Below are 26,985 nucleotides of genomic sequence, written 5' to 3'. Positions count from 1 at the left end.
TAATAATAATAATAATAATAATAATAATAATAAATAGTAGAGTTTCATTTACTTATCCTTTTATAATAACAGTACTTTTAAAATTTCAAACACAGGAAAATTTTGGACACCTTTGCTTACATCAGCATTTCTGGCATGAAGTCCATAAAAATTCTTTATAGACCTCAAAATAAATGAAGGTAGGTGATTCTCCTCCAAGAGTAGTTCAAGCAGCAGAAGAAGCTGTTCACTGGTAAGCTATAAAGAAGACATCCCATTATAATACAAATAAGACATAAACCAAGAATGACATTACAATGCACTATGTGTATAATATTAAGTTAATGATAGGCTTAATTCAAAAAAGATATAATGAAGAGTATAATACTTATATCCAAAATACATAATATGGACATAAATTTTATGACACAAAAATTATTATCAAGGCATTCATCACCATAATCAGTAGTTATACCAAGCATTTAAACACCCATGAACTTCCAAATAGGTTTGGTTTTGTAACTACAATTCAAGGATAAGGCAATCAGTCCTATGCCTTCAAGTATTCTTTTGTCTGTGTATTATTATATTATTTTCTCAAAACACATGGAGTCAAAGACTCATCTAGGAGGTCATTTTGTCCTACACACACCACACCATATTGAAAAAATATGTCAAGCAGACGTCAACTCCATGGCACATTCCTTCACAAGGAATAAGTGATGATATATTATCAAGTCCCACAGCCTACTAACATCAACTTTGCTCAATTACCCATTGTCAGTCTTTCCTCCCCATCATCAACTGGTCTCAATCTCTCCATGATGTCACATTCACAAGAATGAAAGACCTTTATGAATTGCTCATTAAGTATCTCCACTATATCTTCTGCAACAGTTGTCCTTATACCATTTTCTCCAGTCAATGTCATCCTTCCATAATCGTTCTTTTTTTTTTCCTCACTACATATTGAAAGAGGCTCCCTAGGATTATTTTTGGTTTCTTTAGCTAATTGCTGTATATACTTCACATTTGCTACCCTTACCAACCATGTCACCCTCCTTGCCTGGTCTTTGTAATCCTCATAGAATTGGTTATTACCACTTCTCTTATGCTGCCTCAATAATGCCATTTATCTATGTATCATTTAATCTCCTTATTCATCCATCTCACACCTACCTTATTTAACCTTCTGACCCTTGGAATACATTTAGATATTGCTACTACTAGATAGTTCTTGAATATCCCCCAAGCTGCATTGATCTCTTTTTCCACCTAACTCCTCATTTCATGCTACACCTGCAAACTATCTCCTGAGCACCTCATAATCACCAGCTTTGCAGTCGCACATACCCTTTTCTCACAGAGGTCCTCACACTGCTAAAAAAACCCCCAGGTAATCATTTCCTGTTTGCTCTCACCAAATCAATGGTGATTTGACACCTCATTTATAATTACATCCTCTGATGATATGATCAAATCCAAGATCCTCAATCTTTGTGTACCCTCTGTTACATACTGTCTGAGGTAGTAGTCACTCAAAAACTCGACAAACTCATTTTCTTTACTTACAGTTACAATCTCATTATCTCAGTCTATATTGCCATAATTAAAATGGTCCATAATGATCACTCTTTTCTTATTTGCTTGACTAATTTGATTAGACGTTATTATTATTATTATTATTATTATTATTATTATTATTATTCAGGCCTACAAGGAGTCAAAAGACTCATCGAGGGAGGTCCTTCCTAAGACATAAAGTCTGTCAAGACTCATCGAGGGGAGGACCCCCCCCCTGAGAAACACAAAGTCTATCATACCACTCTTTAAACTCACTGACTATTCTCGCTCCCCCCCCCACCCCCCACTTCATCAGGAAATGCATTCCACGGCTCAACCACTCTCCACACAAAGAAACCAATCCTTACCCTCTTGCTCACAGTTTCCTTTCGTAACTTCCAGGGATAGCCTCTTGTCATCACTCCTTCCCGCTGATCAACCAAGCGAAAGAACTCCCCAGTGTCAACACTGTAACCACCTCTCAACAGTTTAAAAGTCTCAATCATATCACCTCTCCTTCTTCTATCCACTAAACTCTGCAGTCCACATTCTCTCAGCCGATCCTCATAACTATCCTTGTACAGTCCTGAAACCATCTTTGTCATCCGTCTTTGTATCCTTTCCACAGTTAATTTATCCCCTTCAAATCCTGGGGACCAAATCTGAGAACAATAGTCCAAGTGTGGTCTGATCAGACTCTTATACCTCTGATAACCTTCATATCTCTGCAGGTCAGTGTCCTTCTCATAATAGCAGCAATCCTCTGTGTTACCTTCACCACCTTTGCAATATGTCCCCTAAACTTCAGGTTTCTATCAATCATCAACCCCAGATTTCTTGTCTCCCCTACTTCCTCCAGTATCACTCCTCCCATAGAGTATGCAGCATCCAATCGATGTTTCCCAAACCTCAAGACCTTACATTTTGCTGCATTAAACTGACACCCCATTCATTTGCCCATCTATCTAGCTTATTTAAATCCTCTTGCAGGACTACCACATCTGCACTATTACTAATAATCCTTCCCAGCTTCGCATCATCCGCAAACAACTGAATATCCCCCTGCAATCCACTGGCTATGTCATTGATATAAAGGTTAAACAATATAGGTCCTAGTACTGAGCCCTGTGGGACCCCACTTGTAACCCTCTACCTCCTTGAAACTGCTCTGCCATACACAACTTTCTGATACCTATCAGACAGCCAATCCTGAATCCAGTTGACCAATCTGACATCCAGACCCATGTGCTGCAACTTAAATATCAGCTTATCATGTGGCACCCTGTCAAATGCCTTCGCCAAGCCTAAGAAAATTGCAGTATGCCTTTCCCCTCATCTAATGTTCTTGTAACTTTATTATAAAAGGCTAGCATATTGCTAAAACAAGAGCATCCTTTCACAAATCCATGTTGATTCTCACAGATAACATTACCCTCATCTGCCCAATGCTGTATACGGTCCCTCACTACTTTCTCCAAGATCTTAACAACTACTGATGACACACAGACTGGCCTATAATTAGACACTTCCAGTCTGTTACCACCCTCATGCAATGGCACTACCTTACCTTCCTTCCATACCCTGAGCACCTTTGCCAAAGCCACACTTTCATTGAAAAGCCATGTTAAAGGCACTGTCAATTCCCTAGCACATTCTCTCAAAATTCGTGGTGAAATACCATCCAGTACCAGAGCTTTACTGACATCCAGAGTAGTCAGTATCTGAAACACACTCTCCTCCTGTACCTCCAGACCTCGAACCAGTCCTATCCCTCTAGCATTAAAACTCACTCCTCTAGGATGAAATACTCCAATAAAGTGTTCATTGAACAATTCCACTATGTCCTCTGCATTAGTCACTCTATTCCCATTTTTATTCCACAATATCATTCTTCCACAGTCATTTCTCCTCCTACTGGCCACATAGCTAAAAAATTCCCTAGAATTTTCTTTGGATCTTAGGGCCAATCTGCTCTCATATTCCAGTTTCGCTTTCCTTACCACACTGTCAATCTTCTGGGCTGTGTCTTATAATCCTCATGCATCTCTTCACCTGTCTCCTTATATGTCTTCCATAGCCTCTTTTTCGCATGCAATTCCTGTTTAATATTGTTTGTCATCCATTTTACTCCAAATTGCGTCCTCTTCTTCACTCGTGGTATACAACTTACCATTGCTGATAACAAATATTCTTTCACAATTTCCCACGCACTACTGATATCCCGGCCTTCCAATTCCTCCCTCCATGAAACTTCTCGAAGTTGACGTCTAAGACTATTATAATCACCTGCCTTATAATTACACATAAGTTCCCGTCTCTTTGATACTAGTGCATGTCTATTCATTTTCCAAGTCGACACCATATGGTCACTCTCTCCAACTGGTGGCAGAGACGTCAACTCATTTATTATCAACTCTTCTGATGCTATAACCAAATCCAAAACTTTGGAACCTCTTGTTCCCTCTGTTACATGTTGCCTAAGACATTTGTCCCTCAAGAATTCTAGAAATTCCATTCCCCTATTGCTACATGCATCTTCCTCTCTCTCCAATTTATACTACTGAAGTTAAAATCTCCCATAACAATCATTCTTCTTGCGCTTGCCAAACTTAGCTGTCTAAACATCTCCTGGTCCCCATCCTCTGTGCTCCTGGGTCTGTAGCAACACCCCACTAAATATCCTGTCTTGCCTACTTCTACCTCACACCATACGCTCTCAAAATCATTTTTCTCACTTCCTTCCAAATTCTCCACTCTTAGAGGACATAGGTCATCACTTATCATAAGCAATACCCCACCACCACACTTTCCCCTCCTATCCTGACGAAAAATGCTATACCCAGCGACTTCTATTCCTGTTGTTATATCCCCTTCTGTCAACCACGTCTCAGTAATCGCAATAATTTTTGGCCAGGCTGATGCTATCTGCTACACCAATTCCTCTCCCTTATTCCGAATACTCCTGGCATTAGTATAAAGCATATAAATGCCATTGTTTCTATACCCCGCATTATCCCTTCTAGACTCCACTGGGCTCAGTGTTACCTAACATTGTCTCCCTTCTCCCAAGTATTCATTACCACTAGAGGCCACCCTTGCTATCATCCTCCCTGGGACACACTGACTCGTTCAGAACAGCAATCTCTCCAGATGCCTACATCCTTCCTCATTCAAATGTAAACGGTCTCTCGCATGAAATTCCTCTCTTTCCTCAAACGCACTCCAAGCATCCACATATACCAGTCCTCTCTTGTCACACATTCTTGCTATTACGCCATTCAATATCACCGCTCTTCTGCTCAGCTCATCATTATTATACCTAGGCAACATGCACACTATTTTTCCTCTCTCTATATTCTTCCGTACAGTCTCAAGCAAAAATCTCATATCTCTCGCTGCCCGACTTACATTACCACTCAAGTCATTCGTTCCTACCATCACAATCATCTCATCCACCCTTTCACCTCTCTTAATTGCCATAGCCACCCTTTCTATTGTTCCTCCTGGCAAACACTCCTCACGCATCCTATCTTGAACACCACGGATCATTGAGTCACCATACGTTAGACCTCTTACCATTCCCTCGCTCCTATTGTTTCCATTCTCTCCTCTTTTTTCATTCCCATACCTCTCTCTTCTACTGTTTCCATTCTCTCCTCTTCTAGAACTCCCATACATCTCTCTCATTCCCTCTCTCCTACTGTTTCCATTTTCTCCACTTTTAGCACTTCCATATCCCTCTCTCATTCTGTCTCTCCTACTACTGTTTCCATCCTCTCGTCTTCTAGCATTCCCATACCTCTCTCTCATTCCGTCTCTCCTACTGTTTCCATCCTCTCGTCTGCTAGCATTCCCATACCTCTCACTCATTCCCTCTCTTCTACTGTTTCCATTCTCTCCTCTTCTAGCACCCCCATACCTCTCACTCATACTCCATAAATTCTCTCTTTCTCCTACTCTGATTCACCTTGCATTTATCTCTTCCATCTCCTAATCTTATCTTTCATACTTCTGCTCTCATTCACAAGACATTCCACCTCCTCTTTCAACTCATCTATCTCCCTCTGCACGTCAGTCACTCTTAATCTAAATTCACTCTCCCAAACAAAACCATCTCCTAAACTTTCACAGTCACTCACACCTTCCACACTATCAACTATTATTTTCTCATTCTCTCCTATCATACTACTTGTCTTCCTACATTCATTCCCCGTTCCTGGAGCAACAAAGTCGGATATCGATATATCTAATGTACTTATTTCCTCCAACTGCCTGCATTTTGCGCACATACGCTCTTCACTCTCTTTAACAAGCCACATATGTAATTCCCAAGACGCATACATGCCGCAAGTACTGCATGCCACAAAGTCACTTATGATATTGCTAATAATTGAGTTCTTAAATGGCGGAGGACTTGGCGTTACGCCACTTGCGACTGCTGCTGAATCCACCATCATTCCTTACTGCTGAGTAACGTAATCTTTAATAATTATTCAATTAATAAATAAGAGGAAAAAAAAGTACAAACATCAGAACCTTTAAGTACTAAATATAATTAAATAAAATGAAATATAACTAAATACAGTAACTTAGCTTCGTTTTGTCTTCCACCGTTACGCGTTCGATTGCGACGGTACCAAAATATATTATATCGCGACAGCAACTAATTTCCAAAAAACAACCACTGAAGTACACTTGTATTCAGAGAAACAATTTAGCACTCAAAAACGTAGAAAAACAGGGAAAAAAGCGGACTATTCACCGATTAAAAATCACTTTCTTCTGCACAGCTCAAATTCACCGCCACGTGCTACGGCGACGCTAGCGCCACTCTCCATTTCATTTCATTATTATCACCATCCACATTACCTGGTCTATAACAACATCTAACCAAGTATTTGATTCCATTCACCTCTATCTCACACCATACTGTCTCAAAATCATTGGCACTATTTCCCTCTTGCATCTCTATTTTTTATGGACATAATGCTTTCTCTATCATCAATAGCACTCAACCTCCCTTTTTACCCTTCCTATCCTCATGAAACACATCATACCCTTCCATCACTATTTCTGTCAGGATGTCGTCCTCATCCAACCATGTCTCACTTATTTCAACAATGTTTGGGTGAACAGACTCAATTAATGCAACTATTTCATTTGCCTCGTTTCTTACACTTCTAGCATTTGTATACAAACACAGCAGATTATTCCTGAATCTATAGATAGTTCCTCTGATAAAACATATTTGATGTGACTTCTCCATGCTTAACTCAAGCCATTTCTTTTTCTCCTTATTCATTTTAGAACCTTCTTCAAATACAAATGTTTTCCTTTGATCCAAGTTCCCTTTTTGCATACACATGCCTTCACATCCTTTTGGAGCATCTACCTTTCTCAAATGTGTTTGTTTCTCTGTTCACCCTGAGCTTCCCTGTTTTCCTGTCTGTCTTCCACACCTGCTCCATTATTCTCTATACTCATGCCATTCACTTCTTCATTCATTACCACCTCTTCAATCTCTCCTGTCTTACTCTGCCATTCTTCTACATCGCTTCCCATTTCATCAGAATTCATTCTTTGCACTCACTTTCTACCTTCAAGCAGCAGTCTCTCCAAGTGACTCACACGAAAACCACTCAAGTGCAGTCTGTTGCTTCTATACAGTTCAATTCATCCTTCAAACTCATTCTACACATTAACAAACTGCACTCCTTGCTCCTCACACATTTCTGCTAACATATTCATAATCCTTGCTCTATACCTGATTTCACCACCATCATACCTGGGCAACATGCTTACTACCTTTCCTATCACGCTATTCTCTTTTATCCATCTCAACAACCTCCTGATATTCAGTCTAACATGTTCTTTGTTCGCAGTCATTTGTATTCACTTCCTGTGATTACAAATGACCAACTCTTTTGCTCACTTACTTCTAGTGTTTAATGCCTCAATCACTCTACTAATTCTATCTCCAGTAAAACATACTTTCTGCATCCTCTCCTCTAGGACACCTTTAATAATTGAATCACAATACACCACCACTGCAGATCTTACCTCTTTTATATCAACATTATTTGTTTTCATCATTTATGTATGGAAATACATATCTCAAATTCATTAACTTGATTCCACATCCATTTCATCACTTGCCTTATTTAACCAACTCAACTTTCAAGTTTTTCATCACATCTTCACTGTCATTCAGGCTTTCAATTTCTGAACCTTGCATTACACTTTTGCTCTCATTCATTCTATCAATTTTGTTGTCAGCCATAAATGGTTGTTTGCAGTCACCGCGCACTTGTCACGTTATCTTTAACTGCACTTTGTTTTTTTAATTTCTGCCACATTCACATCACTTTCGTCTTTCTTACCATCGATTGTTATGTTTTTCAGATCGCTTGTTCTCTTTTTCAAAACTTTAACATTTTTTCACTGCTCTTTTACACCATCCTTTTCTATCAGATAAGCACTACCCTCTTCTTGGCATTCTCACAACTAACTCCTTCAGTTATCAACATATTAGCACTCAACAAGTCCTCATTCAGTTAATACTTCGCACACACCCTCCTTCCATCTGCCTTAAATATCCACAATTTATTTAAACAGTTAAACGAGTACATATAGCACATTTCACATTTCACAAACCAACTGAAATCAAAATTGAATTCCTGTATTGTCCACACCTTTGCAGACAATATCTCCATTCCTTTCAATAGAAAATGTCCGCCTTTGTCCATCTTTGAAAGATGGACAAAGCCGTCGCCATCTTTCCTTCACTGGTTACTATACTGAACTCTAATTTCAACAAATTTGTAAATAAAGTTAAACAATCCCACACACTAATAACACTGCAAGCACACAACCTTTACACTCTTACTCTTGAATACACAATTATATGCTATTAATTATTTCAAAAAAACTTATCTGAAACGGGAGCCCTCTTTACACAACCTGATATGGGCCTTAATATCCCATAATGCACCGAAATTATCATAATGCATCATTAATTATTATTATGATACAAACACCTCCTGGATTCAAGACTCATCGAGGGATGCAATAATAAGATTCATTCTAAACGAGATCTTCTTTCACTATGCCTTATCCCATGTTAAACAGGGTCAGCGCACCGATCTTTAACCTTCCACTTCCAAGTTCTCCAGTCCAGGGCGTCCTTCAGACTCCATCCTTTCTCCCTAAGATCCTCCGTCACCTTAACCCTCCACCTGAGCTTGGGCCTGCCTCTTTCTAAAAGAAATAATGTTTATAATACCTCATCTTACATTGGTTCAGTGTTTGTACACTCACCACCTCATTTGGCAATAAATTCCACTCACAAACCACTCTCCATGCAAAAATGTCATGCTGAATTCTTTCCTGCACCACTCCTTTATACAACTAGAAGAATGACTTCTTGTCTCTAACTCTGTCCCTCCTTCAACCCTTTGAAGTCACCAAGAAAATCTTGCAACCAAATCTGTGCACAATAATACATATTAGGCCTGATCAAGGCCTTATACAATGGCATCATAACCTCTTTATTTCCGCATGTCAGGATCTTCCACATCATTTCCATTATCCGATATGATATCTTCGCAACTTGTGCAATGTGGCCTTTGAATTTCAGGTCCTTGTCCACCACAACTCCCTGATCTCTCATTTCCTCTATCTCCTTTAAAGTTATCCCACTAAGTGTATACTTTGCATCCGATCAATGCTTATCAAATTTCAAAACCGTCACTTTGCAACAATGAACTGACAATTCCACTTACCTGCATTAATGTAATCTATTCAAGTCCTGCAAGGCCATAACATATGTTTGACTCTGCTTTACTCTCCCCAATTTTGCATCATCTACAAACAGCTGCATTTCACGAGTTAAACCCATCTCAATATCATTAATATACAAAGTGAACAGCAATGGTCCCAAAACTGACTCCGCACCGCCTGAAAATAGTTCAGGCACAAACTTGTTTGCTCACACTTGGATAAAGGATTAAACCAAGTATATAATTTTTTTGGATCTTTAATTTATATTATTATTATTATTATTATTATTATTATTATTATTCAGGCCTCCACGGAGTCAGGTAACTCAGTGTGGAAGGCTCTTCCTAGGAAACGCAAATTCTATCATACCACTCCTTGAACTCACTGACTGTTCTTGTTCTCACCACTCTATCAGACAATGCATTCCACAGTTCAACCACCCTCTATGTGAAGAAACTACTCCTTACCCTCTTGATCACAGCTTCCTTTGGTAACTTCCAGGGATGGCCTTTTGTCATCGCTACTTCCCGCTGTTCCACCAAGTGAAAGAACTCCCCAGTGTCCACGCTGTAGATGCCTCTAAACAGTTTAAAAGTCTTGATCATATCACCTCTCCTTCTATCCACCAAACTCTGCAGCCCACATTCCTTCAGCTGATCCTCATAACTAACATTGTACAGTCATTAAACCATCTTTGTAATCCACCTCTACACCCTTTCTACAGTTAATTCATCCCCTTCAAATCCTGGGGATCAAATTTGAGAACAATGATCTAAGTGTGGTCTGATCAGAGTTTTATACAAAGGAATGATAACTTTTTTATCTCTGCAGGTCAGCATCCTTCTCAGTATTGCAGCAATCCTCTGGTACCTTCAACACCTTGCAATATGCTTCCTGAATTTCAGTTTTCAATCATTCATCACTCCCAGATATCTTATCTCCTCTACTTCCTCCAGTACAGCTCCTCCAATCGAGTATGAAGTGTCCCATTAATGTATCCCAAATTTCAAGACCACATTTTGCTGCATTAAACTGATATCCCCATTCATTTGCTCATCTGTACAGTTTATTGAAATCCTCTTGCAAGTCTGCCACACCTATAATATTACTGATAACCCTGCCTAGCTTCACATCATCTGCAAACAACTGAATATCCCCTTGCAATCAATCCACTGACAATGTCATTAGTATAAAGATTAAACAATACAGGTCCTAGTATTGAGCCCTGTGGAACCCCACTTGTAATCTTCTGTCGCCTTGATATATTGACCCACCATACACAACTCTCTGATACCTATCAGATAATAGTATAATTTTATACTATAAGTTTACAGTATATAGTATAAGTTTAGAGTATAATCAAGTGGAAAAATTTCCAACAACTTTCTCTAATCCAGAGTATTTTAATAATAAGGTGTGATGCCTTTTGGCTACTCATATATAAAAATATGACTTCTCTAGATTACTTCAACCTTAGTATCACTTCTGGTTGTGGCTCTAACTTATGAGAGCTCAATAAAGGTCGAAACTGATCTTAGGAGTGACCCTTCCCATAATGCATAGCATTTTACATGTCTGCAAGGATATGTGCTTTGCATTATGGGATATCAAGGAGGCAAGTGATGTGAAGTCATTAGCTTCTTTATATGAGTTGCCACAGTCCCTGAAAATAGTTCAAGTGCAAACTTGTTTGCTTACACCTGGATAAAGGATTAAATTAAGTATATAATTTCTTGGTATCTTTAATTTATAGTACAATCAAGTGGAAAAACTTCCGAATCCTACAATAGTAATTTTTCTTCTCACTTGCTACATAGAGGTTCATTAAAATGAGGTTGAAGAGCTGTTGCAAAACCTTATTAAGAATTTGTCTATATGTCAGATGGAAATCAGCCCGTTTACTAAAGGAATGTTCAGCAGAATTGGCAAAGCCTTTCACACATTTGTATAACTTGAGTCTCAGCTTGGGAATGGAAGGAATGTATGATCCATTGTACAAGAGTGGTGCAAATACAGATGTGTCTAACTACTGACCTATCAGTATTTCTGGTGTGGTAGTGAAGATTTTAGAGAAGTTTGTAAGAACTCGCATACAGAAATGGGTAGACAAACATGCTATACTCTGCAAGAAACAGCATGGGTTGCTTGAAAGGACATGTTTTAGCAATTTGCTCATATTTTATAACAATGTTACAGCCGAGACGGATAAAGGGAATGGATACACTATGATAATGTTGGATTTTTCTAAAGCATTTGATAGGATACCACACAAAAGGCTGTTGCATCAACTGGAGAATATGGGATCGGAACATAACCCCTTGACTAGGATCAGCGGATGGTTGACAGACAGATATCAAAAAATGGTATACAGTGGGTGGTGTGAATCTGCCAGATTTATGGTGTACCTCACGATTCAGTCCTTGGACCCTTATTGTTCAATCTATACATTAATGACATCAGGAAGCATCTAATATCAGATGCCCAATTGTTTGTCAATAATGCAAGGATAGGCAGTGCAATCACGGATGCCACTGATATTCAGCAATTACAAAATAATTTGAATTGACTGGAAATTTGGACAAATGAAAATGGCTGTCAGTTTAATGTTATAAGTGAAAAGTTATGCACTTTGGCATGATTAGAGTTCCAGAGGCATACTATATTAGCAGGATTATACTACAAGAAACTGAAGAGGCAAAGGATCTTGGAGTATTGGTGGATAGGAATTTAAAGTTCAAAGGTCACATGGAAAAATGTCGTAAATACAATATCGAGGATAATTGCAATGCTGAGGTGAACCTTGACATGTACGATAAAGAAGTAATTCTGTCTCTTTATAAGGCTTTGATAAGGATTATTGTGCGCCGATTTGGTTTCCCAGGTTCCAAGGGGATAAAGAAGCTGTGGAAAGGGTGCAAAGAAGAGTTACAAAGATTAAATCCGGATTATAGGATTTAGATTATGAAGACAGATTGCGAGTATATGGATTGCAAACTCTGATTAACAGGAGACAGAGGGGGGGGGGTGATATGATAGAAGTCTATAAACTTTTGAATGGGTGTTATAGCATTTCAAATGATGAAATTTTTCATTATATGGAAGGTGGGAGAACACAGGGCATCCACAGAAGTAAGTTTGTTCTCAGTCAAGAGAGAGATAAGAGCTAGGTTTTTCTCCCAGAGAGCAGTGAATGAGTGGAATAATTTGCCCTTAGAGTAGGATATCTAGTGTGAATGAATTTAAGGGAAGGTATGATAGCTGGTTTGGGGTGGTTTATAGCCTCCCTCGATGAGTCCTTGACTCCCTGGAGATCTCACATAATAATAATAATGAAAAAAAAATTTTGGATTTACTTCAGCCTGCTTAACTATTTCTTCTCTCATAATCTGATTTGGACTTTTTTGCATACTACTCACCTTTCTTATTTGCACTTTTACTGTTCACGAATATGATGATCACCTTTTTCTTTATGTTCTCTCCACAGTATTTTATTTTTTTTTTCAGATCTTGCTCAATATCTCTATTAATCCATTTACTCACCCACTTGGCTTATGCTGCTGACCTTGTGTATACAGTCTGATACTGATATTCTACAACTATTCCTTACAACTTCCATGCACTACTGATATTCTTTCCTTATAGCCTCTCAAGCCATGGCACTGCTTCAAGATGATTCCTAAGTCTGTCGTAATTACCAGTTTTGAAGTTCAACATAAACTCTTTCTTGAGAGAGAATTCCACATGTTTAGCAACTTCTCAGTACAAGCCTGCATGGTCATTCTCTAGAGATGGAGGCAAAGTGTGTCTACCTTAGTTATGGATATATCTTCTCTAGTGATATATTTCCTCTAAGAGAGGAGGCTTTCAAAGGCAGTGACACTAATGATTTTGAAAGCATATGGTGTGAAGTAGAGGTGGGCAAGACAGGATATTTGGTGAAGTGTTGCTAAAAACCAAGGAGCACAGAGGGTGGGAACCAGGAGATGTTTAGACAATTGAGCTTGACAAATGCAAGAAGAATGATTGTTATGGGAGATTTTAACTACAGCAGTATAAATTGGGGAGAGGAAGAAGCATGTATCAATAACGGAATGGAATTTCTAGAATTCTTGCGGGACAAATGTCTTAGGCAACATGTAATAGAGGAAACAAGAAGTCCACGAGTTTTGGATTTGGTCATAGCATCAGATTAGCTAATAATAATGGAGTTGACATCTCTCCCCCCAGTTGGAGAGAGTGACCATGTGGTTTTGACATGGAAGATAAACAGACATACATGGGTATCAAAGAGAAGAAAACATATGTGGAATTATAAGGCAGGTAATTATAATAGTCTTAGACGTCAACTTGGGGAAGTTTAATGGAGAGAAGAATTGGAAGGCCGGGATATCATTAGTGCTTGGGAAATTGTGAAGGAATATTTGTTAGCAAGCAATAGTAATCCACGAGTGAAGGAGAGGACACTATTTGGAGTAAAGTGGATGACAAACAATATTAAACAGGAAATGCATGTGAAAAAGAGGCTATGGAAGAGATATAAGGAGACAGGTAAAATGAAGATGCATGAAGGATATAAGACACAGGCCAGGAGAGTGACTAGTATGGTAAGGAAGGTGAAACTGGAATATGAGAAGAGACTGGCCCTAAGATCCAAAGAAAATCTTACAGAACTTTTTAGCTATGTAGCCAGTAGGAGGAGAAATGATTGTGGAAGAATGACATGTCAATTTCTTCAATGGGATAAAAATGGGAATAAAGTGACTGATTCAGAGGATATAGTAGAATTGTTCAATGAACATCTTATTGGAGTATTTCATTCTGGAGGAGTAAATTTTAATACTAGACGGATAGGGCAGGTTTGAGGTTTTAGAGGTGCAGGAGGAGATTGTGTACTCAGTGTTCCAAACACTGAGTACTCTGGATGTCAGTAAAGCTGTGGGACCGGATGGTATTTTACAACAGGTTTTGAAAGAATGTGCTAAAGAACTGACAGCTCCATTGACCTGGCTTTGTAATGAAAGTCTGGCTACGGGAAAGGTACGCAGAGAATGGAAGGAAGGTAAGATAGTGTCATTGCATAAGGGTGGTAGCAGACTAGAAGTGTATAATTATAGGCCAGTTTGTGTGTCAACAGTAGTTGTTAAGGTCTTTGAGAAATTAGTTAGGCACCATATACAGCATTGGGCAGATGAGGTTAATATTATCTGTGAGAATCAACATGGATTTGTTAAAGGGGTCATCATGCTTTAGTAATATGATTGCCTTTTATAATAAAGTTACAAGAGCAGTTGATGAGGAAAAGTCATATGCTGCATTTTTTTGGATTTTGCAAAGGCATTTGACAGCATGCCACATGATACGCTGATATTTAAGTTGCAGCACGTGGATTTAGATGTCAGGTTAATCAACTGGATTCAGGATTGGCTGGCCTACAGATATCAGAGAGTTGTGCATGGCGAAGCAGTTTCAAGGAGATAGAGAGTTACAAGTGGGGTCCCTGTGGGACCCCCACTTGTAACTCTCTATATTGTTTAACCTTTATATCAATGACATTGTCAGTGGACTGCAGAGGGATATTCAGTTTTTTGCATATGATGTGAAGCTGGAAGGGTTATTAGTAATAGTGCAGATGTGGTAGCCCTGCAAGAGGATTTGAATAGGCTAGAGATGGGAAAATGAATGGAGGTGTTGGATTAATGTAGCAAAAAGTAAGGTCCTGAGGTTTGGGACATCGATGGGCCCAGTGCAGGATTTATGTATAAACTAAAAAAGCTACAGCTTAGGGCTTCGCAATCTGCCGGGGCCTCAAATGAAAAAACAAAACGACCAGCTGATGTAATTTAAAACAGTAGGGGGCCTCTGGGTTTTGTATAGCTTAGGGCCTCAGCAAGTCTAAATCTGGCCCTGCATGGGACGCTGCATTCTCTATTCGAGGAGCTATACTGGGGGGAGAATGTGAGACGAGATCTAGGGCTTGATGATTGATACAAATCTGAAATTCAGGGGACATATTGCAAAGGTTAGGAAGGTAACACGGAGTATTGCAGCAACAATGAGAAGGACACTAACCTGCAGAGATAAAAGAGTTATCATTCTGTTGCATAAGACCCTGATCAGACTACACTTAGACTATTGTTCTGAGATTTGGTGCCCAGGATTTGAAGGGGACGAATTAACTGTAGAAAAGGTACAAAGGCAGATAACAAAAATATTTTCAGTACTGTACATTGTTTGTTATGAGGATCGGCTGAGGGAATGTCGACTGCAGAGTTTGGTGGATAGAAGAAGGAGAGGTGATATGATTGAGACTCCAATCTATGAACCCATAAGTCTCCCATAATAATTGCTCGGCTTGTCTCGGTGTGATATTCTGCTGATGCCTGACATCTACATCTTCCAGTGGACATTCTGGTCTATAGTAGCAACCAACAATATATTTTATCCTATTGGCCTCCATCTCACACTAGACCACATCAAATAAACCATCTGTCCAAGACCATAATCTTCTTTAACTTCTAATTTTGCTGGTTGTAGTTCTTCAGCTATCAACAACAACAACACCCCACCTCCTGACCTATTACCTCTATCCTTCCTGAAAATGCAATAAACTTTACACAGTATAAAATAACTGACAATGGGTTTTATTAGGCTTAATACTGAAAATGATTATACCAACTAGTTTTGCCACATATGCTAGTGACTTCTGGATAAGGAAGGGGAAAATAATAATACAGTAAAGTGGTAAACATGAACCATTACAAAACTAAAAAACAGAACACGTAGGAAACTGTTCCTTTTGTTTAATTGTGGGATATGATAATTGTACATCGCATATCCCATCATATCAGGTGGAATATGTTCACTTGTTTGTTGTAAATGCAGTCAATGTAATATCAGGCAGTTTATATTTCTCTCTCTCTCTCTCTCTCTCTCTCTCCTTAAGAAGTGTACTGTAATTCACAATAAATTAATAGAGATTGTAAATAATAAATTGTGATTTCTTCAACCAATATTTTCACATGTGTTAAATATATCAGGCATCAGTTTCAACAAAACAGCTTAGATCATTTCCTTTAAGTCATTACCTATATCACTGCTGTATAAACAAAACACCAGTGGCTGCTCTTCAGAAAACCCAAGTACCAAGTATATAGCACCGTGCTATACTACTAATATTAATTTGCTGGATATAATTCCACCATACAATGCTCATTAATGTCTATCAATTGGCAGAAGTTCCCAATTAATCTAACTGTATGTTAACTGCAGTTGTAGACAAGGTGTTAGAAAGGAATTACGAATACAATACATGATTGAGTCGATGACATAGTATTCTATATGATGGTCAGAACAGATTTGTAAAGGGTAGAGCTAGTTTTAGCAATTTACTTGCATTTTATGATATGGTAACGAGTGTGACAGCTAAGGGAAAATCATATACAGTGATATTCTTGGACTTTGAAAAAACATTTGAAAGATTACATGATAAGTCAGTATACAAATTGCACAGGATGGGAATAGATAGTATATTGGTTAGATGGAATGGAGATTGGTTCTATGAATGATACCAACAAGTTGTGTGTGATAGAGCAGTGTGTCAAAAAAGGGAGGGTAAACCTTGGGCATACCAGTGGTATGCCCAAGGGGTTCTGTTCTAGGTTTAACTTATTATTATTATTATCAACACCTGACCTCCATGGAGTCAGAGATTCATTGTGGGAGGTACTCACTATTGCATACAATGCGTCTTAAACTAATTCAATGTGTCCACATACACAACACACTCAGGCAATGCATTCCACTCACCAACCACCCTCCATGCAAAGAACCCACTTCTCACTCCTTTGCTTATACCCTCCCTTATACAGCCTTCAGCAATGGCCTCTTGTTCTACTTCCTTCTCCACTTTTATGAAAAATCTCTTCCATGTCTACCTGACAACAACCCCTGACCAGTTAATATGTCTCGATCATATCCCCCTTTTCCTCTTATTCACGAGGCTCAGCAATTTACATTCCCACAATCTGTTCTCGTACTCCACATTCCAAAGACCACTGACCACCTTTGTGAATCTTCTTTGTACCCTTTCCAACATATCCTCATCACCATGAAAACCCGGCGACCAAATCTGTGCACAATAATCCATATGAGGCCTAATCAAGGCCTTATACAATGGAATCATAACCTCCTTATTTCTGCATGTTGGGGTTCTCTGCATCATTGCCATTATTCGATGTGATGTCTTCACAACTTGTGCAATGTGACCCCTGAATTTCAGGTCCTTGTCCACCATCACTCATAGATCTCTCATCTCCTCTACTTTCTGTTAAAGTTTCCCCACCAAGTGTATACTTGGTATCCCATCGTTACTTACTAAATCTCAAAACTTACACTTGGCAACATTGAAATGACAGTTCCACTTACCTGCCCATTCATGCAATCTATTCAAATCCTCTTGTAAGGCATTAACATCAGCCTGACTGCACATTGTTTTTCATGATCTGCAAACAGCTGGATATCGCAAGTTAATTCAAACCCAATATCATTAACATACAAATTGAACAACAATGGCTCCAAAACTGACCCCTGTGGTACACCACTGGTGACCTTTCTCTTTCGAGATATTGCACCCCCATATCCAACTTTCTGATACCTATCTGACAGCCAGTCACTGATCCAACAAAGAAGTCTGTTATCTAATCCCATCTCCTTCAATTTAATTAAGAGCTTGTCATGCGGCAGTCTATCAAAAGACTTTGCAAAATCCAAGTACACCACTGTATATGCATCTCCTCTGTCCAAGGTATTTGTCACCTTGTTATAGTACATAAGTAAGTTAGTGAAACATGATTTCCTCTTAACAAACCCATGCTGATAACCACAGAAAATACCGCTGTTATCAACCCATTTCTGTATCCTACTTTTCACCAATCATTCCAGGACCTTCCACAACTCCAGATATACAGATCGGCCTATAATTTGAAGCTACAGCCTTATCACTGCCTTTATGCAGTGGAACAATTTTACCCTCCTTCCACTCTCTTTGGAACCTATGCTGTTGCAAAACTCCTGTGAAACAGGCATGCCAATGCTACTGCCAGTTCCCTGGATCATTCCCTTAAGATACATGGTGATATTTCATCAAATCCTATCACCATATTAACATCAAGGTTATTTATTTCCTCAAATACCACCTGCTTACTCACAATTAAGCTATCCTCTCCTATGTCCTCTACACTTAAGTTCCTTATGATTCCACCCTGATGAAGATGAAACACACTTATAAATTGATCACCGATCAACTCAACAATGTCTTCTGCAGCAGTTACCATTCTACCAGTTTAATCCCTTAACTTCATCTTTCCATGATCATTCTTCCTTCTACTTGCTACATATCTAGAAAACTCTCTAGGGTTTTTCTTAGCCTGATTTACCAATTTCTGCTCATACTCAACTTTTGTTTTCCTTACTAACTGAGTCACTCTCCTGGCTTGTTCTTTATATTCTTCATGTGACTGATCACCATTATTCATCTTGTACTTACTCCAAAGGACTTTCTTTTTCCAGATTTCATGCTTAAGCTCCACATTGATCCATTGTACACCAACCTTATTCAGCCTTTTGGCCTTTGGGATACATTCGTACATTGATGCTGTTATGTATTTCTTTGTAAGTTCCCATGCAGCATTTGTTTCCTTACCGCTCAACTCCTCGTACCATGTTATAGCTTCACGTTGTCTCTTAAGCTTGTCATAATTACCAGCCTTATAATTCCACATATATCCTTTCCTCACAAAAGCCTGCATATGACTAGCCACAACACAGGTGATTACTTCATGATCACTTTCACCAACTGGAGGGAAATGTGAACCCCCCCCCCCCACCCCAACCATTACATCCTCTGATGAAATGATGAGATCTAGAACTCTTGATCTTCACGTGCCTTTCTTTACATGCTACCTAAGATAGTTATCTCTCAAAAACTCGAGAAATTCACTTTCCTTATTCCCAAATGCCATCTCTTCATTCCAATCTATACTACCATAATTAAAATCACCCATAATAATTACCCTCCATTTGTCACTAATCCAAGTTGTTTATACATTTCTTCGCCAACTTCCACATTCCCAGGCCTATAGCAACATCCAACTAAACATGTCTTCGTCTCAACCTCCACATTACACCAAACTGCCTCATAACCATTGCCACTATTTCCCCCTTTGATGTCTACCTTATGTGGACTTAATTCCCCTGCTATCATCAGCAGCACTCCCACTCCCTTCCTGCACTTTCAATCCTCATGAAAAATACTGTACCTTTCCATTTCTATACCTGTTACTATATCGTCTTCATTCAACCATGTTTCACTTATTTCAATGATTTGGGGACAAATAAACTCAATCACTGAAACCATTTCATCCCCATTATTTCTGATACTTCTGGCATTTGTAAATAAACACAACTTGCTTGTAAATGATATATCATATGGACTGACTGGATTTTCAGTTGTTTGCTGATGATGCAAAGTTAGGGAGAATTATAAGTAGCACTGCAGATGTTAATCGCTTCAGGAAGATTTGAACATACTTTTGACTTGAACAAAGGAGTGTGGTTATAGTCATCATCATCATCATAACACTGATTATGGATATAGACCATATTGGTCTGTTCCAGTCTCATTATCCATCCAATATCCTTTTTTGAGGTCAACTCTGCCTTCTTTTTCCAACTGGCTTATATTTTAGTATTTGTTTAGGATGTCAGGTGTTGACAATTCGGTTTACATGTTCGATCCATTTTTGTTTATAATTGTTTAGTTTTCCTTCTATACATTTTGTTTATAGTTCTTTTAAAATGTCTTCTTTCTTTTTTGATCTAATAATGTGTATTTTGCAGTTCTTCTCATAAATCACATTTCACTTGTTTTTATTATTTGTTTATCTTGTTTGTTTATTGCCCAAATTTCACTGCCATTTAATAATGTGGGTACTGCTAAAGTATTGTATATTTTCAAGAGTATTTCTTTTTGTACTATGTTTAGGGTGAGTGTTCTATTTATCAGGCCCTATAATCTGTAAAAATTTTGAAGTTTTTAATTTTATATCTTTTTCTCCTTCATATAATATTTCACATCTAAGATAATTGAAAGTATTTATCTGTTCTATTATTTTATTATTAATAACTATTTTGCTTCTAACTGGAGTTTGTCCACAAAATGACATTGTTTTTGTTTTATCTATGGAAATTTTCATTCCAAACTGTTTTACTATAATGTTTAAATTATATATTTTTAGCAATATGCTAGCCTTTTATAATAAAGTTACAAGAACATTAGATGAGCGAAAGGCATATACTGCAATTTTCTTAGACTTAGCGAAGGCATTTGAAAGGGTGCCACATGATAAGCTGATATTTAAGTTGCAGCACATGGGTCTGGATGTCAGATTGGTCAACTTGATTCAGGATTGGATGTCTGATAGGTATCAGAGAGTTGTGTATGGCAGAGCAGTTTCAAGGAGGTAGAGGGTTACAAGTGGGGTCCCACAGGGCTCAGTACTAGGACCTATATTGTTTAACCTTTATATCAATGACATTGCCAGTGGATTGCAAGGGGATATTCAGTTGTTTGCAGATGATGTGAAGCTGGGAAGGATTATTAGTAATAGTGCAGATGTGGTAGCCCTGCAAGAGGATTTCAATAAGCTAGATAGATGGGCAAATGAATGGGGGTCTCAGTTTAATGCAGAAAAATGTAAGGTCTTGAGGTTTGGGACACATCAATGGGATGCTGCATTCTCTATGGGAGGAGTTATACTGGAGGAAGTAGGGGAGACAAACAATCTGGGGTTGATGATTGATAGAAACCTGAAATTTAGGGGACATATTGGTGAAGGTAACACAGAGGATTGCTGCAATAATGAGAAGGACACTGACCTGCAGAGATAAAAGGGTTATCATTCCGTTGTATAAGTCTCTGATCAGACCACACTTAGACTATTGTTCTCAGATTTGGTCCCCAGGATTTGAAGGGAGTAAATTAACTGTGGAAAGGATACAAAGATGGATGACAAAGATGGTTTCAGGACTGTACAAGGATAGTTATAAGGATTGGCTGAGGGAATGTGGACTGCAGAGTTTGGCGAATAGAAGAAGGAGAGGTGATATGATTGAGACTTTTAAACTGTTGAGAGGTGGTTACAGGGTTGACACTGGGGAGTTCTTTCGTTCAGTTGAACAGTGGGAAGGAGTGATGACAAGAGGCCATCCCTGGAAGTTATGAATGGAAACTGTGAGCAAGAGGGTGAGGAGTGGTTTCTTTGCGTGGAAGGTGTTTGAACAGTGGAATGCATTGCCTGATGTAGTGGTGAGAGCGAGAACAGTCAATGAGTTTAAGGAGTGGTATGATAGACTTTGTGTTTCTTAGGGGGGGGGCCTCCCCTCCCCTCGATGAATCTTGAAGACTTTATGTTCTTAGGAAGGACCTCCCACGATGAGTCTTTTGACTCCATGGGGGCTTGAATAATAATAATAATAATATTGCTCTTTGTAAATTGTCTTCCTTATCTGATATTATTACCTGATCATCTACAAATAATAGCATATTTATTTTGTTATTCTGGGAAATTTCTATACCTTGATTGTTTAAGGTGTTCCACTGTACTAATATTTCATTAATGTAAATATTGAAAAGTGTTGGAGACAGAGGGCATCTCTGTCTTACTCCTTGGTTTATAGATTGTATTTCAGACAACTTTCCATTTATTTATTTTTTATTTCATTATTTTTATATATATTCAATATTACATGTAGTAAAATATTAGGTATATTTATTCTTTGTAATATATCAAACAGTATATATCTTTTTACTTTGTCAAATGCTATAAACAAAAGATGAGTTTCCATATTAAATTCTCTTCTTTTTTCTAGAAGTAGTTTCAAACAGAAAGCTGCATCCATTATAGAGGGTCCTTTTCTAAATCCATTATGACATTATAATAATATTTTTTCACTGTATATTTTCAGTTTTTCATTAAGAATTCTGCTATATATTTTGTAGCATGTATTCAATAAACTAATACCTCTGTAGTTAGCAGGTTTTGTTGTATCTTCTTTTAAATATAGGTATTACTATGCTTTGTATTCCATTCTATTGGTATTTGTCCATTTGTATATGTATATTTTTTATTTAAAAATTTTAGTAATCTTTGAGGAAATTTTTTTCCAGCAAATTTATACAGTTCAAAGTTTATCACATCTTCTCCTGTTGATTTGCCATTTTTTATTTTATTTAGGTTGTCCTTTAATTCTTTCATTGTTATCTTATCATTTAAGGTATTTTGTAAGTTTCTCGTGTAATTATTTTTTATGCCAGTATTATCTGTTCAAAGATCTGTAAAGTAATCCAAGAATTATGTGTTATTGAGGAACACACTAACGTCCAGAGATAAAGAGGTCATTATTCCCCTTTATAAAGAGTTAATACTTCCACATTTGGATTACTGTGCTCAGGTCTGGTCACCTGGATTCCTTTGGAGATGAGGAGGTTGTGGAAGAGAGTGACTAAGTTGGTGAGTAATGTAAAAAATGCTCCCTACATTGATAGATTGAGAGCTTGTGGCTTGCAGAGGTTGATTGATAGGTGGAGAAGGGGGATATGATAGAAACATTTAAATTACTAAAAGGGTTTTATAAGATTGATGCAGGGGAAATGTTTCAGCTGTGTGATAGTGATGGAAGAAAACGAGGTCATCACTGAAAATTAAGGAAAAGTGTGGTTAACAAGGGTGTGAGAACGAGGTTTTTTGCCTGGAGGGTGGTGAATGAGTGGAATGCATTGCCTGACTCAGTTGTGAGTTCTTCGTCTGTAAATGAATTCAAGAAGAGATATGATAGATATTGTTTTGATAGTTTGGATCTCCCATGATGAGTCTACTGACTCCATGGAGATACCCGTAATAATAATAATAATAATAATATATAATATTACATATAATATATAATATAATTTTTTTTTGTAATAACATTTTATTTATCGTCTTACAGAGCATTTTTTTTACGCTGAATTTCATACAAATGTTTCCATTTTTTGTATTCTAAAACGCTTTAATAATAGTTACTATGGATGGTAATGTATAGTTTGCAATTGGATAAGGTTACTTAAATATAAAGAGCTAATAAGCTTAATTTCGGCGATTTGCTACGAGTTGTCCAGTATTGTACTACGTACTAGGGTCACCTGCATTAGCTCACGCTAGTGGTCGCCGATACTTTATAGTTTACTATATTCAGCAAGAAACTCTCTGATTCCAATCTTTGAGTTTCTTATTCAGTTTTAAAACAATGTGGGATTTAATATCCCCTTAATTTAAATAATGGATAAGGTTGCATTTTTTAAGCATTGATAGCATAACAGTAAGTTATATATATTTTATAATTTTTGCTTTTTAATGTTTTTAACTGATGTAATAACTACAGCACTTCAATGTAATAAATAATTATTTTCTTTTTTTCCTTTCTATTGATCTCAGCTGAGATGTATTGTCTCAGCTTGCATCCTGAAAGCTTTTTAATGAGCTTATCTGAGGATGACACCAGTTAGATATATGTAATTTTTTTTTTATTGATTTAATTGGTGTTGGAAGTAGGCTGATGTTTGGGAAGTCATTTGAATGATCTGAAAGGTCTGATCAAAGTAAAATTGCCAGTGTGTTCTGGTGTTATTGCATTTTTTTGCGTTGACATTGCGTTCACATTCATTTTTATTGTAGTCTTCTTTTTGAACTAATTAGGAGACTTTTTTTTTTCACTGTCGCAGCCTTTCTATGTCTTCTGAGCTTTTAATTTGTATCAGTTTTGAAGTTTGTGACTTCCTCAAGAATATCTTGGCATCTCTGATCCACAAAAATTGGTAATTTTTTTCTGTTTTTGCTTTTTTTGCTTGGTACAACAGATTTGGATAGGAAGATTGGTGTGTTGTCTTGCAATGCATTCAAGGCCTTGGTAACTGTTTTTTTCTGTCTGCTGACTTTTATGAGATTGTCTCTTGTGGACTTGCTTGTAAGACGAACTATGACTAGTGCAGGTCGTGACAAGCCTTGTTTTTTTGCTCTTCCTAGGAATCCAATTTACAGTCTGAATGTCGTTAAGCTGTAGGTGAATGTCAATTGCATGGCCTAATTTTAAAACTATGTCTCTGAGGTGTTCTGTAGGTGCAGTTTCAGGAAGATCATTTATGATAAGATCTTCTTTATGTTGTTGCTGATTTAAACGTTCGTATTGTAGTTTTAGAGAATGAAGTTCTTGACGGAGTTCGGATGTTTCTTTCATCAAATTGTGTTGCCTGTCATTTAGCGCATTAATGCTGATTTTGATGTCTTTTACCGTTTGCAACACTTCTATCACTGCTAAATTATTATGTTTGAAAAATCTTCATATTCGCTAGTTTTTTTGTTATTTGTTCTTTCTGTTTGTCAAAGAGTTCTTGCACAAGAATCTAGTAATCTGGGCTTTTATAGTCTCTAGATCATTTTCTATTAGTTTATTTAAAGAGTTGAAATTATAGGACTCGCCTGCATTTTTTTGTCTGTTCAATTTGTCATCTGATTTTGTCTCCGGTATAATAGGCTGCATCTTAAGTGGCTGCCTTAGGTGTGTTTCTTTGTTCCTCCTGCAGATTACACACTTCTATTCCTCACGTGTTGCATTGCTTTTACGTTGCTAGGTTGATTCTGAAAAGCTGGCACATTTTAAGTGTAGAATCTTACTGCGTTTCGTACAGGTTATTTGATTTCCATCAGACAATAAATCCTCCAGGCATTTGATACACTTCATGACTCACCTTTCTTCCCTTGAGCAATTGTGGCATGATTGTAAAGATGACGACGTCGTTTGTTCTTCGTTCGTTGTTGACCGTGGTCCTCTCTGTTCACTTTTCAAATTTTATATCGTGCCGAAGACAGTGATATAAAATTTGGTTTCTTCTTAGCCGATTTCAGTGAATTTTATATCACTGTCTTTGGCGTGACTGGTAGAGTTACTTGGGAACACTTTCAAATTAAAAACAGGAGTTGGAACCACTTTAAAACTATAAAAAATGGGGGTAGCGATATTACCTGCGCCTATTCGTATGCTTACACAGCGCCCTAATAATAATAATAATTATCACATGAAAGGACAAAACATTAAAGGATAAATATCATAATTATCCTTTAATTATTACCTCTGATTCCTTTTAATGGTATTCTTTCTCTGTTTATAAGATTTTTTTCCTGACCATTTTGCTACATCTATGATATTTATCTCCCATAAAGGGAATAAAAAGCATTAGTTGTGGATCATACTAAATCATCCCATTATTTTGGACAGATAATTTTATGACAGCTGATTATTATTCTTACTACTTCTAATTACAATAAAATTTAAAAGTCTTTAATCTGTGTTTTGAGTACCAACTGTCTGACATGAAAAGAAATTCTACGAATGATAAATAAAATAACTTAGAAGTATTTCTTACTGAAACAAACTGTTTCTGATAATTTGTTTCCCTTCTTGAAGTCTTCTTCCTTTTCTTCAATATTTTGCATACATTCTTCCATTTTGCTGCCTGTTGAAATAAAGAATATTGAAGAACTTTTGTTTGTGGTTTGAGATTTTTTTCTTTTCATTTTATTCTCCCTCCCCCACAAAAAAAAAAAATTGTACAATATAAATAAAGATATCCATAACATTATTTATTTTATTTCATTTTATTATTATTATTATTTATTATTTATATCAGCCCTTCACATGAAGGTCTCAAGACATAAGGATATTGCTGGTGGTGGTGGTGGGGGGGGGGGGGGGTAAATGGTCAGGAAGAACAAAGGAATCTATTAATCTGTTTCTTGAAGACCTAGTGATTGTATCCCCTGGGAAAATAGTAGGAAAAACTGTTTCCAAAGAACAGACAAAATGAGAATGGAGTTATATGAATTTGGAACTGAACCTTATATAGATATTAATCAACAGACGTCTGTAGCTAGTAATATCCATGGAAATATGTATAGAAAAACAAAGCAAAAATGAGAAAGGGATTAGAGATAACCAGTGAGGGAGTGAGTGATGAGAGAGAGAGAGAGAGAGAGAGAGAGAGAGAGAGATAGTCGACTATTAAATGAACAACTCTAATGGATGCAATCACCTCTCCACTCCAAATATACGACTGATATTCTAAGGCAGGGTGGATTCAGAATTTATTATTATAATTAAACTAAATTTATTTTAGTCTAACCAAGTGAAAAATAAACTTTCAATATTATTTAAATATAAAGAGCCAATAGGATTCATTTCGGCGATATAAACATTATTCAAATTTAGGGGATGTTAAATCCCACATTGTTTTAAAACCGAATAAGAAACTCAAAGATTGGAATCAGAGAGTTTCATACCAAATATAGTAAACTATAAAAGTATCGGTGGCCACTAGTGTGAGCTAATGCAAGTAGTCCTAGTACGTAGTACAATCTCAGGCAACTCATTGCAAAGGTGGGGAAAGTTCTGATCGCTAATCTTGGTATTTTCCATAATGTAAAAACACATTTCCTAGGAAATGTATGCTGTTATTACGTTATGGTGGGAGGTCACTACCCAGACCAGTTTCAGCCTTTTTTGAGGCTTCATCAGTTA

At 37.5% G+C, this 26,985-nt stretch overlaps 1 protein-coding gene across 8 annotated transcripts in view; it reads right to left on the bottom strand.

Moving 5' to 3' along the window:
- Positions 1–26,985, bottom strand: part of LOC150095182 (aminopeptidase O-like) — a 727,093-nt gene that overhangs the window by 154,956 nt on the left and 545,152 nt on the right. For 6 of the 8 annotated variants that reach the window (XM_090411274.1, XM_090411273.1, XM_090411279.1 and 3 more), the window contains 2 exons: positions 25,835–25,924; positions 121–237 (listed from right to left, as the gene is read on the bottom strand). In XM_090411274.1, the coding sequence (XP_090267400.1) occupies positions 121–237; positions 25,835–25,924 (207 nt within the window). Of the gene's footprint in view, positions 1–110; positions 238–25,834; positions 25,925–26,985 lie in introns of all 8 variants that reach the window. The other 2 variants (XR_016550145.1, XM_090411275.1) reach the window with 2 other exon arrangements.

Source organism: Typopeltis vanoorti, chromosome 21 (assembly GCF_054136105.1).
Source record: "Typopeltis vanoorti isolate ZY-2024b chromosome 21, IOZ_Tvanoo_1.0, whole genome shotgun sequence".
Taxonomy (NCBI): domain Eukaryota; kingdom Metazoa; phylum Arthropoda; class Arachnida; order Uropygi; family Thelyphonidae; genus Typopeltis; species Typopeltis vanoorti.
The sequence above is the reverse complement of the archived record's forward strand: the minus strand, read 5'-3'. Positions and strand labels throughout refer to the sequence as shown.